This window comes from Rutilus rutilus (genome assembly GCF_951802725.1).
Source record: "Rutilus rutilus genome assembly, chromosome: 6".
NCBI lineage: Eukaryota > Metazoa > Chordata > Actinopteri > Cypriniformes > Leuciscidae > Rutilus > Rutilus rutilus.
The window spans coordinates 22,882,398-22,907,708 of record NC_140214.1 but is presented as its reverse complement, the minus strand read 5'-3'; the positions used below and the strand labels follow the sequence as shown (position 1 = coordinate 22,907,708).

Sequence of the window (25,311 nt, the reverse complement as noted above, 5' to 3'; positions counted from 1 at the left end):
ATACAAAGTATGCGTGGTTACAAAAATCAGGCAGTATGCATACTATTCTGGCGACGAAATTTGCATCACGCACACTGTACGCGGACCCTAATATACCCATAAAAAACAAAGTGTACTTTGGGCTTTAATACGGTTCATTTGAATAAGTGTAACCAAACAAGATAGTCCGTGTTGCATTCATATTTCTGTTTAACTGCACCAGAGTTTGTTTGGAAGCGGACCCCACAAGAGAACCTAAAAAGGACAGAATGCTCAATGTCTCTTTTCAGCAGAACTTCGATTGTGTATGTGACGGAGGAATTCCTGCTAGTGTTTTGACTCCTTTACACATTTTATAAGCTCTTCATGAGTTCTCAACAGGTAAAAATACCATTATATTTAGCCTAGCACACAGCATTGTTATACACATACATAATGAAAGCTGATTTTTTTTTTGTATCTTAAAGTTTGGTAAAAAAAAATGACAGTGTGAACGCTAAAGCGAACCAGGACTAAATGTATCATTTTCTTTTTTGGTCCAGACCAAAAGAACCAAACTACAAGTGTGAACACACCCTCAGTCATACACTTTGTTTCTGTTCCTGTCGTGTCACATTATATTACTGTATATAAAATATCACAAATTTGATTCGAGGAAACAAAGTGGACAGCCTAAAGCAGCATATTTATATGAAAATGTTTGCATGTTCATGTAAAAATGTCTGTGCTTCAGAAAGTATCAAAGAAAAGTGACTTCTGTATTGTGACTTACCCTGAGTCCCCACAATCTCCATATGCAGATGAGCGAGACCACTGGCAGCGGAGAGAGACAGCTTGATCATGCCCTCCACTGTGACCGTGTACCTGTTCAGGTAGTCAAACAAGGAGCCGTGCTCATGGTAATCAGAAACCAGCCACAGCTGAGTCCACGTGCCGTTATCTGAGATGAATAGAGAGAGCAGAACCCTTCAATGCTTTAAACTTCTAAATACATCAATATCTGGCAGCTCAAAACACTTTTTGCTGAATGTTGGTTGAGTGGTTTGAGATCATTCCTGCATATTTTTCATGGACGAATCCAATGGCAAATTCTACATAGTAGAGCAGCTGATGTCTGATGCATGTAAATTATATAATTAGTGAGGTCAATCGATTAAATAAAATGAACAAATTAAATCGCAAATTTTTCCATAATTAATTGCGATTAATCGCACCTAACATTAAAGTTTTTTATATTTTTTTTTAATAGTGTAATAATTTCAAATTGAATCTCCATTAATGTTGAAACAACAAAAATTATATTTTAAATATTTGGGGCCCTATTTTAACGATCGAAGTGCATGGTCTAAAGTGCACGGTGCAAGTGCACTTAGTGCGTGTCCGAATGCACTTTTGCTAGTTTAACGACAGAAAAAATGGTCGGCGCGCCCAGCGCATGGTCTAAAAGGGTTGTCCCTATTCTATTAATGAGTAATGGGTGTGTTTTGGGCGCAAAAAAAAACAGTCAGAGTCTGATCTTCCATTCCCTTTAAAAGCCAGTTGTGCTCGCGCCATGGCGGATTGCTACTTGCATGGCGGAATTTGCAAGCGGAAAAACTGAACGTGTCTCCAGAGAGCAAACGGATCTGCTCGTGCGCGGGGTTAAAGCGCGCAAGCAGACCATCTACGGGACAAGCCGGATTCCATCCTGAGTATTACAGGTAAGAGACGCTGTACTCACATCGGTAGAGTTTTACTCTACATTGAAATTCACAAAGAGTAATATCTAGTTGATAAAATATTTTCTAGCAGAGCAGAACTAGAACATTCCTTAAAAAATAATCTAAAATAATAATAATAATAATAGAAAAAAAAAAAAAACTTGCAACACATGATTTTTTGGGATTCCAATATATTTCTTCGGGCCTGGAAATCAAACTTTTAAAATTCCTTGATATCCTTTGAGATCCCTGACTGTAAAACACTGTAAATAATAATAATACATTTTATTTGTAATGCGCTTTTCTTAAACCCAAAGCGCATACAGTAGAGTGAGCAAATACAACAAGAGCATTAAAAACAATTAAGGAAAAGCAGCTTTAAACAAATGTGTCTCAATCAACTAAATATAATAGAATTGACCAATAACACCACAAACAGAAATGTGAAGTACTACCTTCCTAAACGCACTTATGCTAGAGAGCAAATAATGTACAGTACAATAAAACTTAATGCAACTGAAGTGCTTTCAGTGTTGTATGACCTTTGTTGTCTGCAGCAATAAAGCCCAGGATGTTCTCATGACGAAGCATGACAGTCTGGTAAATCTCCGCCTCACGGAACCAAGAGCGCTCCTCTCTGGAGGAGAAGATCTTCACTGCCACCTCTTCTCCACGCCAGCGGCCCCTCCACACCTCTCCAAATCGCCCCTTCCCTATGCTCTCCTGGAGAATGATGGTTCTGGCGATGGTCCTTTGCACTAGCAGTGGTAAACCTATAAAAGACAAGAAAAAGCAGTCAGGGAAAAATATAAAAAAAAGTCAAATACAAGCTTACAAATTATTACAACAATTTTTTTTTTGTCAGAATACACAACAACGTCTAATGTCAATGGAGAAAGATGCTCTTTGCCCTCAAAACAGTGTAGTTACGGCATCTGCCAGCAGGAGATAATAGAGCCATGCAAACAAGTCAAACCTTGAACCCTTGAGGAAGACTGTCATGATTTCATAGTCATGCAGGCGCTAAAAACAAATATTCTATCTGAGACACTGCCAACAAAACCAGCTAGTGCAGCTTCTGGACTAAAATCCTAGACTAAAGATAAAGCCTACAAGCCTACCAGCTTGGCGTGAGGCTCATAACTCACGGAAAGCATTAAACTGTCAATTTACACATCCTCAATTGCTCCCAAGGGGCTTTGAAAACAAAGTTAAGGAAATGACATTGGCTTGAGTGTACTTTGGGGCTTATAATGGGCAATACAGGAAAAACATCCTGTAAATACATAAAAATGAAGGGGAATGTAATGATTTTAATTGAATCTTTGCATATTAAGTGGCATTAAAAAAACGGTACAGCTGGATTCTTAGAAAGAAGAAAGGCAAACAATAATGTGATGATAATAATAGTATGTAAAACACCTGAGCCTGATCCAGAAGTGGTCATGTCATAAATGAGGTCCTTTAGCGTGGTGCCGTTAGCGAGGAACGGGTGGTTCATAGTGGGGTCTTCCTCACTTGGCACACGATGGTGGATGATGGAGCGATTATGACACATGTAGAAGAGAAGCACCAGCATGAAGCTCAGCACGCAGATGGGAACGGCAATCACTGCGGCCAAGGCTACAGGACTCAGAGACTGGGGTTCAGTATCAGGCAACTCTGCAAGAAGAAGCAGCAAAGCACATGTTTTAGGCTGTAAACCAGTGGTTCCCAATTAGAGGACTGGGGCCCACATGTGGACCTCAGCAAACTTTCAGGGCCCCCCAATGTGTCTTAAAAAGGATTTAAATTTATATCAGTATAATATTAATTAAATTCAGGAAAAAAAAAACACTAAAAATAAACATGTACAACATTAAACAGATCAGATCATAATTTTGTTTTTATTACAACAGAAGTACCATCTACAATGTATATATCAAATTGGATAGGAAGACTTTTAAATATTGTCTCAGACAAAAGGAGGCTTTAGAGTCAAGTGTTGAGAACCACTGCTGTCAATATTAGAGCCTTGTTCATCATGCTGAAACTATTTTCTGGCAAATGTGGATGACATTGAGAAAAAATAGCCTTTCTTCATTTTTCAATAAGCACCATAGAATAGTGAGACTTTGAAAGTCATTCTTTTGAATTACAAGTCTAAAAGACTAAAAGTTTTAAGAGAGTGGCTATGCGACACTCAATTTCCAGCACGTTTTGTCCTGTCTGTGATGTTCATCCACTAACGCTAATGTCAGTCGCTGCTCCTCTGCATATTAATCGGAACTAACTCCAGACATTTTGGTCAAACTATTGAAACTCTTTAATATTAACATTTAAAAGCAAAGCATGTGAAATCCAAACTCTGCCGGCTATTATAATCCAATAACGGCTATTATTGTTGTATGTTGTATTATACGTGATATTTCCTCTGTGTTATTTGTCCTTTTTAAGAATTGAGCTCCCGTAGGGAAAAGTGGCTGAATCAATTTATACTAACAGCTTGTTTTGATTGATTTGTGACTTAAATACATTTAGAGAAGTGCACTATTTTCATCAAGCCCATTTCTATTGCAAGGGAATTTTGTGGTCTAAAAGACCGATCTCAGGCAATTTTGCTGGCATGCACTAGCATAAAACAAATTAAATAATCGCCATTTGCGATACGGCATGGATCAGATGGAAAAATAAAAATAAAAAACAATAAAAAAAATGTTAGACGCTACACTAAACAAAGTTGTATGCTTAATTTAAAGGGCACCTATTATGCTACTTTTTACAAGATGTAAAATAAGTCTCTGATGACCAGTGTGTATATGTGAAGTCTTAGCTTGTTGCCACTTTTGGGAGTGAGCAAAAACGAGCCGTTTTTGTGTGTGTCCCTTTAAATGCAAATTAGCTGCTGCTGCCAGCCCCCTTTCAAGAAGAGGGCGGAGCTTCAAGAGCTCATTCTCCGCACAGCAGCAAAAAAACTAAAAAAACAGGACAATCTCAGGCAATAAAATGTATTTGTATTTATACTTTCTGCTGAGGTCCGCTCTGTGAACGCGTTCAATTTCCACGGTATTTCCATCTCTTTCGCAGTTTTAACCTAATGAACGCGCGGTCACAAAAAATGGGAGGCACGCGGATGTCTGCAAGGAGCCTCCGCGCGCACCCCCGATGACGATTTTTACATCACGCGGACCCTAGTGGACCCTCGCGCACTCGCGGTTAAGTATAACAGAGGCTTAACACTAGCTTGAAGAGTATGTGCGCGCAGAGTTCCGCGCGTCTCGTGTGTGTAGAGATTGCGTGTATGTGCGTGAGCGACTTTAGGTGTGTCGTTGTGCATTTAATATGTATTTGTTTGAGCATTCAGCAGTATAAATGTATGTGTGACTACTTAGTATATGTGTATGCAAGTGTTTCATGTGTGCGTGAATGAAGTTTGATTTAAGCCCTAGACGGCACCTCATATTAGGGGGTTGGGGCGCTTACACACTTTACGTAAGCCACGTCTCTAGGCGTAACCGCGTAAACTATTGTTTTTAGTGCTTATTGGCTCACCGACGTTGACGAGTTAACCCCTAGGTATCGAAATCTGGTACCGAACAACAAGTCATTTTTCGATACTCGATAGTATCGAGGCAATTCAGTCGGTACCTAAAAAGTATCCAACTCGGTACCCAGCCCTAGTTGTAGCAGAGTAGACCTCGTCTGAATGATGGCCAAAACTTTACTAATGAGTTTTATCAAGTTTATTGTACATCACACAAAAGATGAAGCATCCATTTTCACCCTAGAAACCATAAGAGCTGAGTAAAACTGTACAAGAAGTGTGCATAAGAGTCTTATAAACACTCGTTACAACTAACAGTAAACAAATATAAACAGACTTTATGCCTTTTCAGGGGGTGCTCAATAAACTGGTTAACAGTTATATCCGTAAAACAACTCCTAACTGTAATAAAGTGCGCCCTCTACCTTTCATTACTGCCTTGACCCGTAACTTATAGCACCGGACACTAACGTTATAAGCTGGATAGTTGGTACTGATCCATCATTGAGTAGCAACTTTTTAGCAAAACCTGCCTTGTATTGCCCCTCGTTCACAAAGCAGTCTGGAGGGAAATGATTTGCGCAGACATTTAAACGAATTTAGGTATATTTTGGGGCACATTACCTTCAAAAGTAAAACTAATCCACTGCGTCCTCAGTGGCTCAGAAGTTGGGAGAAAATGAAGACTCTTGTTCAATCTTACATCCAACAACAGAACACCAGGATCGCTACAGCTGCTCCAGCACGGAGAAAATGGCGGATAGCGTACAACTCGCTGAGGGTGGAAACTATGGTAATGCAGGACTGTCAGTCAGAGGCCATGGGCGGGGCCTGTGCAGTATGATGTCACACTGCTCAGAGAATCAAAAAGGCATGCCTAATGAGTCTGCTTTGGTTTAATGGGGATTTAAAAAAGGAGTGGGTGGATTTTTATCATTGTAGGGTGATTGTGTTCACACACTGGCAACACACATTTATGTCCAAACCAGGCCCGTCGCGACAAGACAGGCAAACCAAGCAATTGCTTGGGGCCCCGAGCTGGCCTGGGGCCCCAAGACAACGACTGGTTAAGAATAAAATGCAATGACAAACTGTGTGAGCGCCCCTTTGATAGTCAATGCAGTAAAGTGCAATGACACTGTTATCGGGATCCCCCTCAAGGGGGCCCCCCTCAGTAGTCGCTGACAGCAGCCAGCCAATCACGTGATCTCTGCTGCCGGCAAAATACAAAAACTCCTCGGCAGTCATCATGAAGCGGAATTATGCTTCAGGAAGCCAGAAAATAATGAAGAGAAAGGAAGAGGAGGATAAGAAAAAACAAGATAGTGGTAAGTAGGGGTGTAACGATATACGTATTCGTATTGAACCGTTCGGTACGAGGCTTTCGGTTCGGTGTTCGGTACGCGTTTTCAAACCGATCGGTTCGTTGGATCATTTTTCCTGCCGACCAAAATTTAGTTATTTCAAATGTAAGCGCGTTGCGCGTGGCAAGCGCGCTCATAATGTAGAGACGCCGGCGCGGCCACAACATTGCCCAACATCAAATGGCAAATGTAATGTAAGCGGGAACGAAAATGAGCTACTCGTTATTATTGTGTGGTTGACGGACCGTTGTTTATCAGTTTGGACCAGTGCAGCGCGAGCCGATCGTGATCATGCGACACTGTTACTGTTACTACACAGCTCTAATAAGAGATCCAGTAAAGAAAGCATTTGAATTCGCCACTGAAGTAATAACATTGCTGCGAGATCTAGTGAGAAACATTCACATAGTTTGGCAGGAATAGTAGGCTATAATGCCTTCAAGTAACATTACTTCGGTTTTATTTTGACATTATGAATACAATGCAAATGTTAATCTTAACTAAAATAAACATTTGTTTATAACTACTACAATACATAAATACAATTACATTAAATTTTTTCCAAGGAGCTGTTTTGTTTTATATGCTCCTAAGAAGAGTCAATTATAGCTCCAGAATTGCTCAAAGTAAAAATAAATCATATTTTATGATGCTAGTTTTAATTAAAAAAAAGAAGAAAAATAAATAAATCAAGGAAATTGGCATTTCTTTCTTTTTGCTGTATCGAAAACATACCAAACCGTAACACATGAGTATCGTATTGAACCGAACCGTGAATTTTGTTACACCCCTAAAGATAGAGGTAGGCCTAAGTGATAAATTACACTGGATAAAATAGCTCCACTTGTCTTGTACAAATGGTGTAATTTTTCAGCAGGTAGGCTAGAAAAAATATGTTTATGTCAGCTACCTGCCTGACGGCAAATACTGCTTGTAACAAACAGTTAGTGCAACTTTTTTTTTCGAACGGACGGAATATGGTTACATATTATATTATGTTTTTTTTTGGGGGGGGGGGCTCCATGTCCATTTTGCTTGGGGCCCCCAAATTCCTTCAAACGGCCCTGGTCCAAACACCATGTAAAAGTGGATTTTGCATAATGGGTGCCCTTTAAGTGAATTTATGTACAGTATAGAAGATAAATGTATAAATATTACTTTTGTAACCTGCTATAAAATAAGAGCTAATAATAAATGCTCATGAGGAGTTTCAGTAAAATTAAACAACATTAACAAACATTAATCAAGCTTTAGTAGTATTTTTCCCCCAACAAAATGTCAAATATTGACTGATAAATATCCAATAACCATAAATAAAATTTTATAAAGAGTTTTTCACAACTGTGCAGCCCCTAGTAAAAATCTAAAATGGACATAGCTAAAATGATTAAGAGTAATAAGGGAGCTCAGGAGCAGGTCTGTGCAAAAGCAAAATGATAAAAATCACTGAGTTAGGCCTAAATGAGTTCGCTGAGTTTGTTAGCTCTGGTACATTACTGTAACTGTAGGCTACATCAAAGTCTCACATCACAATTTCTTTTAATCTAAACATATGGTTCAAACTAATGAACAAATTAAGCAACAAAGCCAGCTTTGAAGAACCAAGCACTTGTGTCCCTAGCTTCATTGTAAAGTGAGAGCATGAGAGCTATATATTCATTCCTAAATGTCGCTATCTGTGACATATTAGCCAGTGTGCTAATATGCCCAAGGTTTTCAGACTACTTCAGGACACTATGCATCTTTTATATACAACAGCGACATGGAAATAATTGGCACAATGGGCCTTACGTCTGTAAGCTCAAGGTCAGAACAAAAAATTATTTAATTAAGCTGATGTAAAGCCATGTGGAACAAAGGATTTGGATGCCGCACTAAAAAAACAATGCAAATTCAACATGGAAAGTCATTTTAAAATCATTATGTTGTGCCAGACAAAATAACCCCAACCCAAATATGAACTTGGGTATTGTGACACTTTTATGACATATTGACATTATAGAGTCACAAACTCTTGAAAGCCCACTCAAAAGTCATCATGATCACATTATTCTCTTACCTGGGCTGACTTTTGGGTTCTTGTTGCACATGTAAGTGTCGCAGCAGTACGGATGCCGGCCGTTGTTGGAAGAGGCGCACTGGAAAGGCCTGTCCGGTGGGTAAAGTTGATCTTGATTAATGCACTGACCCTCCTGTATTATGATCTGTCCGGCAGACTTTGTGACGACCGCAAAACACAGGCCGGTTGTGTTACATGTCCGATTCACACATCGCTCACAAAAACACAGCAATCCTGATTGAGAAGAGAGAGAAAGAGACTCCAGGTTAGGATACATTTAGATAGTCAGCTTGTTAAACAGTACAGAAAGTGTCCTAGGCAGATTAGTGTTGGGTGATATGCTCCATAGTCATATCATCAGCCTGTGAGATGCACTATAGTATCACACGGGGCGGGGTCAACAATAGTTTACAGTTTTGATCATTAATTTTATTAATTTATTTATTTAATTACTTCATTTTATAAATCGCGGAGAATGATAATCTTTTCAATCATTTTGCGAGCAAAGATGGAGTTGGCGTGGAAAAAAGATGGAAAAATGTCACGTTGCATAAATATTTCACCCAGAAGGCGAGCCCGTGGATATCACACATGCAATTTGCAAACTTTGCATGAGAGTTACGCTGGTGAAGGAGTCTCAAACCACAGTCAATTATTCCCTGAGAGTAAAATCAAAAACTTAAGAGCTTTCGGCATCTGTCGCTGTACTAATGCCGCATTCTCTTAGACACGACGAGAGATGAATTTGCCTCAACATAAGCTGGCAACGGTATATCAAATGTTAATTCACTGGCTTAATATTTCTCCTGTGGACCATACATGAATGAAGGTAAAAAAAAAAAAAAAAAGAGAAGCAGTGTTATTAAATTGTTTTGTTAATGTGCTGTGGAAACAATATGCTGACAAACAAATCGCCTCGGCTTAAACAACAGCTATAAGAATGATGCGTCTCTTTTATAGCAAGCACTCATGACAATTTGTGAATAGATCATCTTGCAATTCAATTTTGATGTGGGATGTAGTTTTGTAGTCTCTTTTAAAAAATGTTTTCTTTGAGGAGTCCTCAATTCTCGTACATGATTATCAATGTCGCAAGTGTGGTTATGTGGTTGGAATTACAGCACATGTCCTGTTCACCAGATTACACAGGAAGAGGAGACTGACAGCATAGCTCCCAGTTGGGCTTATCCATACCAGTCGAAGTCTGAAGCCTAGTGCTGTGGAGATGCAAGGACACAAACCTGCAGCGGCCAAACCTCAAGCAGCCCCAGGCTTCAAACTAGAAAGCGAAAGGTTTCTGCCTGGCGTGTTTTAGTCAAAACACACATGTACCGATTCAAAGTCTTTAATAAGAAATCCAAATCGCAACACACTCTACATTAAGACGACACGGAACAATGAACTGAGGAAACTAAGGGCTTAAATACACAAGGTAATGTAATGAGGTAACTAAATGAACAACAGGTAAACATAATCAGTAAGTAAGGGAACAAACTGGCACACACTACGAAACTAGGGCAGAGGGCACACAGGCAAACAGGAACAGGGAAAACAGATCCAACACACAATGAAACTAAACTTAAACAGAGCATACATGTTACAAGACAACTCGGGAATGAAATAAGCTGAGAGATGCACATTCTGAGAAAGCAACAACTCGCTGTGTGATTTAGCCTATAGAATGCTCCAAAACTTCAAGATATCAGTGCAAAAGTGCCCCTGTATGAGTTTTTGTTTCACGATATTTATATCATGATTAAGCAATATCACACGAGTGCTCTTTGTGTCCCGAATAGCACGAGTGCAAATGTGATATTCATTTTATACAGTTGTTCAATAAATAAGTTAATAATATTATAGTTTAGACACAATATTGTCTGCTTTTGTTCAATTTTGCTTTTGAAAATATTACCTGTAAAGCCAGAGCAGAACTGTTGTGCATCTCAGAGCAACACATTTCTGAATCAAAGTTTTGATTGAATCAATCGGGTTAGGCAATGATTCAATGGTCCATTCATAAAGAGAGACATTTACTTAATTCCTGAACGAATCAGCCGTTTGAATGAATGACTTAATGATTTAACGACTTACTAATTTCGAAATTTACCGCCACCTACTGGCAGTTTTAGTTTAGAATTTAGAGTATCATTTCATTAAAAAAAGTATTTAATATTTCCATGTTAATAAAAAAACATTAAAGGTATAGTTCACCCAAAAATGAAAATTATGTCATCATTTACTCACCCTCACGGCCTTACATAAAAAAAAAAATAGAAAACAGTTACTTGAAATCAGGGGCGCCACCATGAATTTTGGGCCCCATGACAAAAAAAATCTAATTGGGCCCCCTCTGCTATATATTAACTTTTTAATTAAAATAAATTAACATCATCATCTCAAAACAATGAAAACAGCAGATTTTTTAACATAACTGCACATATATGCCAACAACAAAATAAAGTTGACGTGTAAAATGGAATTTCCACATCAGGGTTATTATAGTGCTACAAAACAGATCAAGTGATCACTAAATCATTAGGTTTTTAGGTTTGGAATGATGGGAATAATAATGTCTGTATCTACATATGTCATTTAACGGCCTCAATTCAGTCTAAATGAACACATCAAACTGGATTATTTTAATATTGTCTGTAACTTACATGCAGGTTGAGGTAAGCTACACATTGTTTCTAACTGCATCCAGTACAGACAGGAGGTTGTTTTGATGGTCATTATGTGAGAAAATAATTTGTGTTTGATTTCTGTCATTAATAAATATTTCTTTTTCTTTTTTTGTTATGGGAAAAAGAGCAAGAGAGACAGTCAGAGAACCCCACACAGACTCCCTGGAATGATGCTAAGTCATTAACACAGTGTTGCTCACCTTCTTCACTGGGACAGGGAGGGGTAGTTATGGGGAGACTGGGGTGCTGCTGACTCGTCTGTTGTTTAGTCTGCTAAAATGGGCATGGACAATGATTTAATATGAATATCTTGCTAAACGTTTCCCTGCACTGATTAAATGTTGCATTAAAGTGATCAAAAGTGACCTTAAAACATGTGTAATGTTACAAAAGATTTCTGTTTCAAATAAATGCTGTTCTTTTGAAATTTGTATTCATCAAAGAATCATGAAAAAAATGTATCAGTTTCCAAATATTAAGCAGCAAACTGTTCTCATATAGGGGTGGGCGATATAGCCTCAAAATGATATCACGATATTTCAAGAATATTTGCGATAATGATATTTATGACGATATAGAAAAAAAAGTTGACAATTTTTTTTTTATTACATTTATCTCACCTAAATGTTTGCTCACTCGTGTTTTTACAATTGGGTAATTTTGTTTTTAAGATTTTACACAACACAAGGAAGCTTGATTTCAATCTTTGAATTAAATTGAAAAAAGTAGCAAAAAATATATACAAATAATAAAGATACAAATAAAGAGAAAAGTCTAACACTAGTATTCAGAAATGCTACAGAAACTGAATAAGGTAATCAAATGTAAAATAACACTGATAGTCCTGAGTCCTGACTAAATTAAATACATAGGATATTAATTCTGATTCCTTACAATGAAAGCTATCTTTTGTTGTTTTGACTAACTTACAACATTAATGACAGACATATGGCTGCTGTCACTTTTAGAGCTAGTGCCCGGATCCATTACTGTTTTCATGATACTGACTGTCACACTGTCACACGCGTTTTATGCTTATTTCAGACATAACCGACTGTTTATGAATATACTAACCATGACCGGCATTTTTATACAATTTTGCGTCCATCCCTCCCCTTACACACTCTCATCAGCTTAATCTCCAGATGCAATTTTTTCACACCTCTGAAATGACTGACAAGTTCCTTAACTAATAATATAAAGATGCAGTTGAAAAGCAGCAGAAGGGTTGAATAAAAACAGTTATCTCTTAGTATAAAAGCAGTTCAAAATGGTTACTTTTTTTGCACAGCCTGTGCATACCGTATAAACATCTAGTGCCATCTTTGACTTCTGTTGTGGTTTTATTAAGAATGTACAATGAACATTCTTCTTTGGTGTATTTGATATGACGCTCAGCATTATGATAAACGTGGTCTCTGGAGCACCAGCAGGATGTTGAAATGACTTCTATTAAATGCACTGAAGCTCATTTGTTGTAAGTGATTCTCTTTTGCTTGCTAACATGACACAGGAAATAATCATAGATTCAGTCATAGATTCATGATGCAGACAATAGCCTGTTTAGAAAGAAAAACAGCAGGAAGAAAATAAATAAATAAATCATACTTCAGTGGTAATTGGACCAACATTTCATGAAATGGAAAAAGAGACGAAGCTTCAAAACAGCACTTCATTTACCACTATGAGAAATTCACTGTAAGGAGGATGCATGTGGTAAAATGACTGGCATTTAAAAGAGGCAGAAAAAAAAGTTTAAGAGTAGCACACAAACAACAAATTCTGTCATTATTTAACTTATTACTTTTAAACCTCTACGACTTTCTTCTGTGGAACACAAAAGGAGATATTTCGAATAATGTGCTGGTTGCTCTTTTGCATTTCACTGCAACGAATCAGAACTGTAGCTTTCAAACTTCAAAAAAGACACAAAACAACCATCAAAATATCATAAATGTGGTTCATATTGCTCATGACTTCCATAGCTTTGCGGAGACTGAACACAGAAACGTTGAAGTTGTTATTCACTGACAACCTTTTGTTAAGGTTAAACCGTTGCAGAAAAGACTCAAAAGAAAGATTTATTCATGAATCAGACAATACATCAAGATATTTAAACCGTTTTGTATAGCTGTATTAATATAAGACTTTTAAATTAATTGCATGAATTTTACATAAACTGAAAAAATCTGCAATTGAAACACTGATTGAGAGATTAGGCTGCATGAGTCATTATACATTTCACTAAGTCATTCTAAATCTTTCAACATACTGTTCTGAAGTTTATTTAGTGCTATAACGTGCGCTTGATCCGTGCTGCCGCTTGAACTGATGTGGCTACAGCGAGGGAGTAAAGAGTGCCAAAATGACATTTATTCATTGAATTTCGTGATTAAAACTGTTTCATATTAAAAGTAGCAAAGCACAAATCTTATTGCGATTATTGGACGGCAGGTAATGTTTAGTGAATTTTTATTTCAAACTTGAGATTTAAAATCGAGGAATTGAAATTGTCACCCCAGCCCTAGAGTCCACACAGCTGACATTAACTTGCAGTTTATCCACTTTGTGTGCACGAATTAGACTCTGAACAGTCAAAATACAGCATTGGAGAAGCGCGAATTAAACGTCAATGTTTCGGTCAATGATTTCGGCCCTTCAAAACAATTTTAACCCGAAACCAAAGATTGTTGTTTCGGCTGGAAATTATCGGTAGCCACAATTTCAGTGCATCTCTAATATTTAGTGAATTACGACTTAAATTTAAGTCTGTTCCTCACACAAATCTATCGTATGGCTTTAGCGCATGAGTCATTAATGCATTTGTCCTTTTGGAGCTTTTGTCCTTTTTTCACTTTCATTATTGGAAAGAGGATATTCTTCAAAATATCTCCTTTTGTATTCCACAGAAGAAATGTTTAAGAACTCCATGTAGGTAAGTAAATAAAATTAGGGCTGGGAGACAAAACGATAACTATTGTGATATTATTTCCCTCAATAAAATTGTAACTATGCATGTTAATGTTAACACTATTCATTTTAATGTAAGAAGAGTCCTAACTAATTAAAGGTCCTAATTAAATAGGCTAGTTCTATTAAGATATTTCTTTTAAAGAAAAAAGACTGAAAAAGGATTTTAGATCTGACTTGAACTTTAAGTTCTGAGAAGATAATGCATCAAACAGAGAAACAGTTGCATTGCCTTTTTATCACCAGCAAGTCAAACAAACATTCTCAAGAAAAGTCATTTGAAATGTTTAATAAAGTTAAAAGTTGAGTGTGTGCAGGCTGAAGAAGGTGAGGAAGGCTTCAATGCAAGAGTTTAATTCCAAAATATAATCCAAAAAGGTATAAACAGGCAGAACACACACACTACATACAATTAACAGCTGACAAGGACAGACTGAACAGAGGAAACTAAATACACGCAGATGAACTGAAAACAGGTGATACAAATGAAGGTAATTAACAAGACACAGGTGATACAAATGAACTAATGAGGGTAACCAGGGAAACAGATGAGCTAATCAGAAAAACAGAAACACAACACTGACAGTAACGTGACACTGAGATATTAGTATAGCTTTTATTAATATTTTCCATTTTCATTTGAAATTTTTTTTTTTGTCATTTTGTTGTTTTGTCATTTGTATGATTTAATGTTTGTAAATGTCTTTATAGTTTGTAATATTTTTTTCCTCAAATAAAAAGTACATTTTTTATATTTTATTTTATTTAAGTTCATTAAGTTCATTTCATTTTCAAGTAACAAATAAGGATTTTTTGTAACTGGACTTTTGTGAATATGACCCAGAAAGAAAAAAATTAATCATTTGTATATCGGACATCAGTCTGACACAAGAATTTCACAACTATGTACCATTTTACCTTTTTCAAAATACAAATTTAAATCACCTCCTTTGAACAGTTTTGTTGGCCCGACTGGAGAAAAACCCTGTCACGTTGCCAACTTCTACATGAATTGATTATAGGTGAGAGATTTTACATCACACAATGTTCCAATTAAGTGATTCCCTGAGAGAAGAGAAAAGGAGCAGAAAAGTCGAACAAAGTCTCACTCTGCACTCACTGGGGTCATTATGTATGCAATATATGCTGTGGGGCTGTCACAGTCACTCATCTAATGAAGCTGTAAGTTCAGTTGAGAGATTCTGACTAACCAATTTTAAAAGGTTTAATCAAAAGCTGCCATTAATAATTGCTATAATACACTATGGAGGCCTCTGCAGTTTTCTACATTAATGAATGGGAATTGGTAGGCACCTTTATACAACACATTATGTATTATTGATTCAATTTTAAATAACACGCACCTAAAGAACAAAACAAATGGTGAATTTTTTTCAGCAAACAACCTAGCTAACTAAAGGATTGGTTTAGGTTTACATTGTTAATCTGTTTTCTGATGGAAAGCCCATGACACAATTGTTTGTTTTTTGGTCCATCTCCATACTTACAATGCAACGAAAAAATAAATAAAAAAATGAATCAATTAATTTTGTCGCTTAGCAACTGTTGCAGCACATGCTAAACCCAGGTCCCATTGCATTCAGTTACCTTTAAAAATCCTATTAATCACTCTAATAATAGAGTCACCTCACCTCACCACTACAGCAATGCTTATAAAATATATTAATGCAGGTATGTAATGTATTAACATTTTTGTTTGTTTAAAAAAAATAAAAAGGGCACATTGTAATATCTTATATGCCCTATATTTTCACTCTTGATTTTAAATTGTCTTTATTCAAGGTGTTTTTTCATTTAACCCTCATGTTGCGTTTGGGTCATTTTGACCCGAAGAAGATTTTCTTTTTCCCGAAAATACTAGTTAATGTTATTGCATTGGACTATGACATAGTGATTTTGTTCACAAAGGATATAACTACTTCTCAAATGTTTTTTTGACAATTTTTACCAAAAATTGCTTATAAATCTCTCATTATACTATATTATCACCCACTATTGGATTCAATCTTTATGTCAACTTGTTTTCTTTAAACTTTTCTTGTTTTCACAAGTGTGCCATTTCTTACAAAATAAAAGTTTTTCAAAACAAACTTCCTGGTGAAACATTTAAGTAGACTAGTGTGATCAACAGTGCAATTTTTTTCATATTTATTTAATATTTCCCAAATTATTCAAAAATAATGCTCTTTTTACTCAAAAAAATAAAAAAATTAGATGCCTACTTTCAGATAAATGAGGCCTACAATTAATCAGATGCACATAGAAATATAAAACTAGTCCTAATTGAAAGAAAACAAGTTGCCAAAAAGAATGAATCCAATATTGGGTGATAACATAGTGATTTATAAGCTAGGGTTATAGGGGTTTTATAGGCCAGTCATTTTTGACCAGGAACATCACAAGTGTTATAGGGTTTTGAACACAACACAAGGGTTTAACATTGGATGTATAATGATGTTTGTTCAAATGTACTAAAAGACTAAACAAAATAAAGAGCTCATGTTATGGCTGGGCATTCTCTCACTTACTGCGATAGGATTGAAAATGCATCAGGCTAGAAAAAGAAGAAGTGGGCGTGTCCAGACAGCCATGCCAGTGTAATGAGTAATAACTGCGTGTGCTCGCATTTCCAGTAGTACTAAACACTAAATTAAAGCAGGTTTCCACCCTAGGTGACTGGAAAGGAAGGGTCACATTCTTTTAATAGCACAGGAAATATTTAAGATGGTAAACAAAACAAAACACAGACATGCAGATCTGAATCAGACTGTCACAGGTTAACCTGTTGACTCTATAAACTTGGACTAACAAAAATACACCCATTTCACTGGTACTGTGCATCTGTCTACACATCAGGAAGGTGTTATGGAGTTTTTGTTTTGTTCAGTTTAAAGTTTGTTACTGCTGTGTTTTCAACTCTTTATAGTTTTTCTTAAAGTTTGTCATTATTTTTTTTAAAGAACAGAATTCCAGAACACCTTTTGATCAGAATTACCGTTATTTTCCCCACAAATCTTATTGCAGTTAAACTTCCCAGTTCATACTCTGTACAACCAAACCCATAATCTAGGTTAAACAGCCACATCACTTCCTGTGGAAGCTAACTTTTAGGTGTGATGTCAGAGGGGGGAGACTTTAGAAACAGTTGTTTTTGCCATTTAATTTGTTGTTCAACTCTTTCTCTGTTAATGGTTGTTGTATTAGCTGTTTGGAAGGTTTAAGTGTTGTGTTGGGTGTTTATATTATTTAATTTGATCGTTAAACTTTTTAGTTTGCTCCTGTTGTTGGTATGCCCTTGTAGGTGGGGCTTCAGCCTATAAATAGGCTTGCTGGCTGAAAGGAATCCAACCACCAATAAAAACAAACAAAGAAGAAGACGAAGAAGAAGAAGAAGAAATAATAATTCAGTTCTGGGTATGGACTAGGAGAAACCAAAATGGTTTAGCACATTGTTGCTATTTTGTTTTTGTACAGTTTTCATGTATTTTTGTTTTCTCCTGCGCTGTAAATATTTTAGCACCTTCCAATAAAACTTTTTGGATTTGGCATCAACTTTTTGGATTTGGCATCAACTTTTTGTACAGCATGTCATTTCCCTTTTCCACTCCAACTGGTTTGCCTCACTGGTCACTACACAGACAGTCTCCACAAAAACAAGATAAAGGAACCTCACCTGACAAACACTTATTCTCATATACTACTGTCTGGGATTAGTTGGATTTAAAAATATATATACTTTAACTCAGGAGGGATGCGTTAATTGATTAAAAGTGAAAGTAAAGTTACAAAAGATTTTTATTTCAAATAAACTCTGATCCTTTTTGAGCTTTCAAAGAATCCTGAAAAAACGGCCAGTTTCCCAATAATAGCACAGCTGTTTTCAACATTGATAATAATTAGAAATGATTCTTATTTAGCAACTTACAAAAAAAAAAAAAAAAAAAAAATCAGCTGTAGGAATACACTACATTTTAAAATATATTAAAATAGAAAACAGTTATTTTAATATTTCACCATATTACTGTTTTACTGTATTTTTGATCAAATAAATGCAGTCTCGGTGAAAAGAAAGCACTCGTTTCAAAAACATTAAAAATCTTACTTGACCTCAAACTGTTAAACTATAGTGTTTGGGAGTGTTCAATCGCTTTGATGCATGGTCTGGGTTTTCTGAAGTGAGGTATTATTATACTGCTGAAAAACATCTTAAACCAGCCTATGATGGTTTCCTGGTTTAATTTGATCTCCCAGCCTGGACAGCCTGCTCTACTGCCTGGTTTTAGAAGGGTTTCATACACTTTTCAGCTGGTCAGGCTAGTTTCAGCATGTCTTCTTTTTTTCAGCAGGGCGTCCAAGTAAAGTTTTTATTATTCAAACTTCCAACTCTGACATATGTTCTGCTAATATTGTGACAGAGATGATAAAAATACTTCAAGGGGCGGAAAAGACACTAAATTATGTTATGTTGTATCAGAGAAAACATCTCCTTAGTCATTCACACATTCAGCTTGTCTGAAGGAAGGAGTCAGACCTCCTAAGCTGCCAGGTTTGGAGAACATTACGGGGCCAAATCAGTCGCCTGCTGTGAGTCACACTCAGAAAGACAGCAGCGCAACACCACCAACTTAATCCAGATTACTACAACCAACTGACACTCGATCCTTAACCATATGACCAAAACAATGACGAGGGAAATAAACAAAACACTACTTCGAAGTCTAGAATTGATCCTACCCCAATTCTGGCCCACCGACGACTATCTTTTCAATCAGTGTAACCTCAGTCTGAAAAGGTATATTTGCTGACTGAATGGAAGAACAATCATTGGCTGTTAATTTGTTGAATGAAAGGCTTTCTGAGAATTCAATTTCAGTTTATTTGCTGTTGTCTGAAGCATGGTATGAGTCAATAGCCTGCTCCGTAAACATTCATGTTGACCCTCCGCTGCTATTTCTACATGAGAGAATATGCTCAAGCATGCACGAATCTCACTGTAAACCACAAACCACCTCCACTCTCTATGGATTTTTCTTAGCAAAGGTTCATATCAGTCCATCAGTGACAGTGTCCATGGAGGTTACTCATTAATCACTGGATTTGATGTTAAATGGGGTGTGTTTTTGGCTCAAGAATTTCTACCCTAGAGGGAGTGTCTTAATTTTATTTTATTTTTTAAAGGAAATCATGGTCATATTTGACACAGTAAGGAGGACACAAGTTGAGTTGACTCGGAAATGTTCCATCTAAGAAAAGAGTCTCAGAAAATATCAGTATATGTGCTACTGACCCACATTTCTGTGAGGCTTTCTGTCAGAGCAAACATCTTCAGCCCAATAAAAACCTGTTATAACTGTCCTAACACTGGCGCTTTTCACGCTGCCAGTAACATCACAAACTGCATTGCCATGATCAGTAGATGATTATACAAATTATAAGACATTTTTATTTTAAAATCACAGTGAAATTTTAGCACACATTCCATGATAGACTACATTTGGTCAATACCTGATGAATACCCAATTCACATATGAGTATGGATGGGCATTTTTGTCAATTTTTCATTTAGAGTACTGATAGATCTCAAAAATGAGTATTCGAGTACTCAGTATCAGTCATGGCGATAATGAAAATATTTTAAATTGAGACACTGTTATGAAAATTATTGCTGACAAATACAAATATGACATGGAATGTCTATCAAAATATGCAAATATGACTAGAAAAAGAACTGCTAGATTTTCAATAATGCAATGCTTGCGAAAAAGTAATAGCTGCATGAAGTGAAGCTGAAGAGTGAATTAACAGGTAAACTGAAGCCCGTTCTATATGACACATATGAGATTAATCAGATGTCTTAGATGGACAACATAAACATACCATTACAACTTGTATCTGCACTAAAAGGATGCAAAATTAACAAAGTTAGGCCTACATGCTAGTCCCGGAAGTCCCGTTGTGGATGCACTCTTCCCGTAACAATGCGCTGCAATTCAATTACAAAGAATTCACAACATTCAATAGTGTTCTCATTATAATGTTTTGTATATGATAGATTGGCATTGCACATCTTGCACACAGTGATTCCAGTAATCCCTGACCGTTTTCGAAGCCATGATGAGAAACGATTTTAATTCAAACATAGGCCTATTGTAATTTAATGCCATCCCGGATCACGCTGAAGGATTATATGTTTGTTCGGAGCATTTTGTTTTGAAAGCGAGGCGCAGTGTAATGGAGAGTTCGCAAAGAAGCATTTGTTGAAAGATGAAGCACCCAACTGTAGCCCCTTTTTACACAGAGATCCCGGAAAATACACTGATAATGTGTCCCGGGATCGTTTGATTTTGGTTCATTCACACTGCCAGTGATTTTCTGGAATCTGTGTGTGCGTTCAAAGATCCCATAAAGACACGTGAAATCAGGATGTGACGTGAAATGTCTCGACTCTCCACGGCGTCAAAGTTTGCTTATGATCTGCGATTTCTCTCGAGAAACCACACTTGTGCATTTTTTTTCTGATTCGATCATAAACTAGCATCGCATTGCGTACCGTTCCACTAAGCTGACGACATCACTACGTCACCGTGATCACTACGACACACCCCTTTCGGCATTGGTCCTGCCTTTTGTTCACACAGGGCGTGCTCCGGGACTGATCCCGGTAATGTTATTAGGTCCCCAGCCAGGGATTTTTCCCGGGATCAATCTTGTGTTTGTGTTCACACAGAAGACACTGTAGCAATTCTATGGCAATTTTCTGGGATCAGCGCTCTGTGTGAAAGGGGTTCATCGGATCTGACAGCGCCTGCATCACATACCTTAAGTAAATTATTTCATCATGCTTTGTCTGTAAATAACAGTTTTATATGGATAATGTTTTCACAACACTTAATGACGTGCAATAGCGAGTGGACGTTGATAGTTTCCTATGCATTGATAGTTAGCCAATCAATGAGCCGCCCCTTAAAAATGGATCATTCCTGACAGAGGGTCAGAATGAAGGTTGAAAATAATTGTTTTTATCAGACTGTATAATGAAAATGCCACTGCCAGACACATCTGGTAGTCAAACGGACCATTAGTTTGTGAATGGGGGCCTGGATTCATCTGATGTCTGTGTACTGTTCTGTCCCACACAGGTGTGCTATTGGTGGACTGAGCAGAACCACACAGTAATGCACAGAAAAATGGGTAAAATAGGGGGAGTGTCCCTCTGAACACTCAATGTCAAATTGAGTCAAAGTCAAATATGAAGGAAACAGTATGTTGTGCACATTTCATTTGTAAAAATTCAAAAGCTTAAAAGTCTAAAAAGACTTGTTTTTAATACTGCAAGAAATAATTTACAATAAAGTTATAACAATCTGCTAGTGGTGTGAGAATAACAGAACTAATCAAGATACATTCTCTGAAAACAAGTCTTAATATATTATACAATTTTGCCTCCTTTTTAAAGGGTATTCAGATCATTTACAGGAAAAAAATACATAAAATGTATTTAAAAAAATGATATACAAAGATTTTTTTTAAGTACCAGTATCATGTGTCTGGATGGCAATATGCAAATGAAAATTATATACAGATGAGATTATGCATAATAAAGATGTGAAAAAGGTGTCATAAGCTCCATGTATGGTCATTTCTAGGATTTCAGAGTAAAAAATAAAGCTTGTGCATGTACGCATAATCTCCAGCTGGGATTTATAAAGTGTACTATTTTTGTGGCATATACATTTTTATAAATCTGAAAACATTTGTAAGTATATGCAAAATCTGCCATTTTTAGAATGAAATCTATGCAAAGTTTTATACATGGGGCCCACTGGGTGATTTGATCTGGCCAGCCAAAATACATTATTGTTTACACATGCTGAGTCTCAGATGCATCTTCTTTGACCACTTGTGATTGGATTTCATTAAGGGGAATTCATGACTTATTACATCAGTGTATAATATCTGAATGCTTAAGCAGATGAAAATAGAAAAAAAAAAAAAAACTCACTGTTGCTCTCAAATATAATTGAGATACAACAGAATAGCAATGTGGTCCCATGTGTTTTGGACTACCTTCGAATGTGGTTTGAGGAATCAAACCCCATCCTTGTAGCGCTGTTAGAACGCAATCTTCCAGAGGAAGATGCAGCTTTCAAAACTAGGTCTCTCACAAGGACAAATCTTTAGAGATGCATGATGTGGTACAGCATGTACTTTATGCTTTACAATTACACAAGACACAAAAACTATAGTATATTTTAATTTGTAATCGTACAGATTAGAAGTCGACCGATTGATTGGTTTTGCCGGGGTTCAGAATGACCCAGGTTAACTATTTCAAGTGTGAAAAGCCCTTTGGAGTATTTTGTTGTCATTCAGTAAAAAAACTATCAGTTGGTTAATCGTTATCTGCCAGTGCGGTCCAACCTTATCATTATCAGTAAAAACTACTATCGGTCAACCTCTAAAACAGATTTACAGCTCGGGGGAGGCCAACATATATGCATTTGGCATTTTATAAGTACAAAAGCGTACTAACAATATTAAAAGTTTGGCTGATATTTTCATGTTGTGGTCAATAACTAATAAATGGCCGAAATTAAAATTAGCCTATATACTATTTTGTGGAAATTGGTGTTAAATAAAACACTAAAATCAACCAAATAAAATACTACAGTTTAGGCAATGCACAGAACTATTGAAAAATAGATATTCATTCTGAGATTTGCTAAATATTAGGCCTACATTTAATATGGGTTATTGAATTATGCGTGTTTTTAAAGATGAACTTAAATTCTGAGCATTTACATCCCTATTATTATGTTTAAAAAAATTGTACACCAATTTCTATAGATCAAGCTCATTTTTGCCATATATCGGGCCAGGTGATACTACCACGATATCGGGCCAGGTGATACTACCACGATATCGGGCCAGGTGATACTACCACGTAAGAAGATCCATTTCTTCTCTTTTGACTTTCAATCTGTTTTTGCGAATCTGCACAAGAACAAAAAATCGACATGAATGGAAGCAGGTAAAAGATTCAGACAAAAGACAAACACTACCTGTAATTTAAAACCACAGTTCACACAACTCCGCAAACACAAACCGAAACTATTTTCCTTCTGATATTTCAGGAAGAGACTGTATTATTAACAATAAATCTTTGTGTCAGAGGAAGCTCAGTGATGGGAGAGGAAGGGAGAGCTGGAGTAAATATAGGATGTTTCCTCTCTGTATGTGAATAGAGGACATCTCAGTTACATGCATGCATCGCACAGGTAACACAAGAACAATTGAACCTTTATGCGTTTTGGGAAGTTTTACATTTACTTTCATAAATGTAAATGCACACATAATTACAATCTCAACGTCTACGAATAAGAAATCAAAACACCTAGAATACCATGTCTGACATTATTTGTTGACATGTTTTCATCATTGCTTGTATACCCATCTCCCTTTTTCCTCCCTTCTTCTTCTGTTAGGTTAATCCTTACCTTATCATATCCCTTGTTAATGTTGGATGTAGGAATAAAATATGTTTTATGTTGAATTTGCTTTAGTTAAAACTCCTTCATGCTTTGAATGAATGATACAACAGGTTGAAGTAAAAGGCATTTGTTTGCGTGAAGGAACGCAGCTGCACTGTCTGAATACAGACTAGCCTCTTCATGTTATAATAAAAAAATACACATAAAAAACACAAAAACATTTGAATGGCGTGTGTTCTACACAAAAGCATTCGTGAAAGGTTTAAAACGTAAGTGTCATTTGTATCCTCGCGTGTAATGTTGTGGGACACGAGAAAAAGCCTCTGAACAAACAAACTGTTGCATCCATTGACGTTCAGTCATATTAAATTTACTTAACTAAAAATAATGGATGGAAAATATCAGCTGGTATTCTGTGCGCCATTTGTTAAGAATAGCCTATGATATTTTGTAACGTACAGAAATAGTCCGATCTGTTATTACAACTCACGTAAACATGTAAAACAGGGTTTCTGTCAGTCCACAATCTCCACATAACTTAAATGCCTAGACATGAAGCATTCGATGTCACTCGTGCGGGTATATCGGTCTAAGATGTGTCCTAAAACTAAGAAAGAGTCTGGCATTTTACGGTAGAGTTTTTAAATGTCGTCAAATGAAAGAAAAAAATGTCCATCATCACAAAACACATGCGGAACAGGCGTGAAATAGAAACAGACTGAAAGTAAACTGCTGTTCATCTCGCTCATGAAAGCAAATCTTGTCAACAGTTTCAGATGACTCAAAATTTGATCTAGAGGTTGTTATAAATTAACAGGAGCTTTGAAGTATGGTAAATAAATACTGGGTCGCGATATCCAAACCTCGCGCGGTGCTCCGATTGCATGCGCGAGTCACTCCATCTCCCCGTCCGAAAAACGCACACTCTCGCAAACTGATGTCACGGCTAAGAAAAAAAATAACAATAAACGTTCATGCCAGCGCGGCTTTCTAAGATCTGCGCCATATTTGAACACCCCTAGGTAGTATTGTGAAAAAAAGGAAGCGCGCGCGGATAAAACTTGAGAAATGTAGACGAGGGGAAACTAAGAAGTGTTACAGCCCCACGCACTTACCTCGCGCCTCTTGGGTAACCGAGAATACAAGTACAGCCAGCAGCAATGAGCGGCAAAGTAACGTTCCCGCGTCCATCGTGGAATAGAGTATTCTTAAGGACTGGTCAGTTTTTTCCTCACACATTCAAGTAGTCGAGTCTCTGCTTCGAGAAAGGGAGCGCTCTGATTGGTCAGCACGGACAAAATATGCTCCGCCCACATTGATCACTCGTCGTTACCCTGCCTCAGTTTAGCCGGGGAGTTCAGCTGTATCTCAAAACTACTGCGAATCTGTCCTGTGAATGTTGTTACAAAAATGATCTGATCTGATCTGATCATCCCACATGCAGCTTTCATGATCAGGGATTCAAAATACTTTAGTCAATCTAACCGTAATCAGATACTCATGTCATTTTTCTTTCTTTC

The 25,311-nt window shown here is 36.9% G+C and overlaps 1 protein-coding gene across 1 annotated transcript in view; it reads right to left on the bottom strand.

Moving 5' to 3' along the window:
• The window catches only part of tgfbr1a (transforming growth factor, beta receptor 1 a), a 36,157-nt gene extending 11,107 nt beyond the window's left edge, over positions 1-25,050 (bottom strand). Inside the window, exons 1-5 of the mRNA XM_084411163.1 lie at positions 24,907-25,050; positions 8,626-8,859; positions 3,102-3,341; positions 2,222-2,452; positions 752-919 (exon numbers count right to left, since the gene is read on the bottom strand). Of these exons, the coding sequence (XP_084267289.1) occupies positions 752-919; positions 2,222-2,452; positions 3,102-3,341; positions 8,626-8,859; positions 24,907-25,030 (997 nt within the window). The 5' untranslated portion in view covers positions 25,031-25,050. The remainder of the gene's footprint in view (positions 1-751; positions 920-2,221; positions 2,453-3,101; positions 3,342-8,625; positions 8,860-24,906) is intronic.
• Positions 25,051-25,311: the final 261 nt, after the last annotated feature.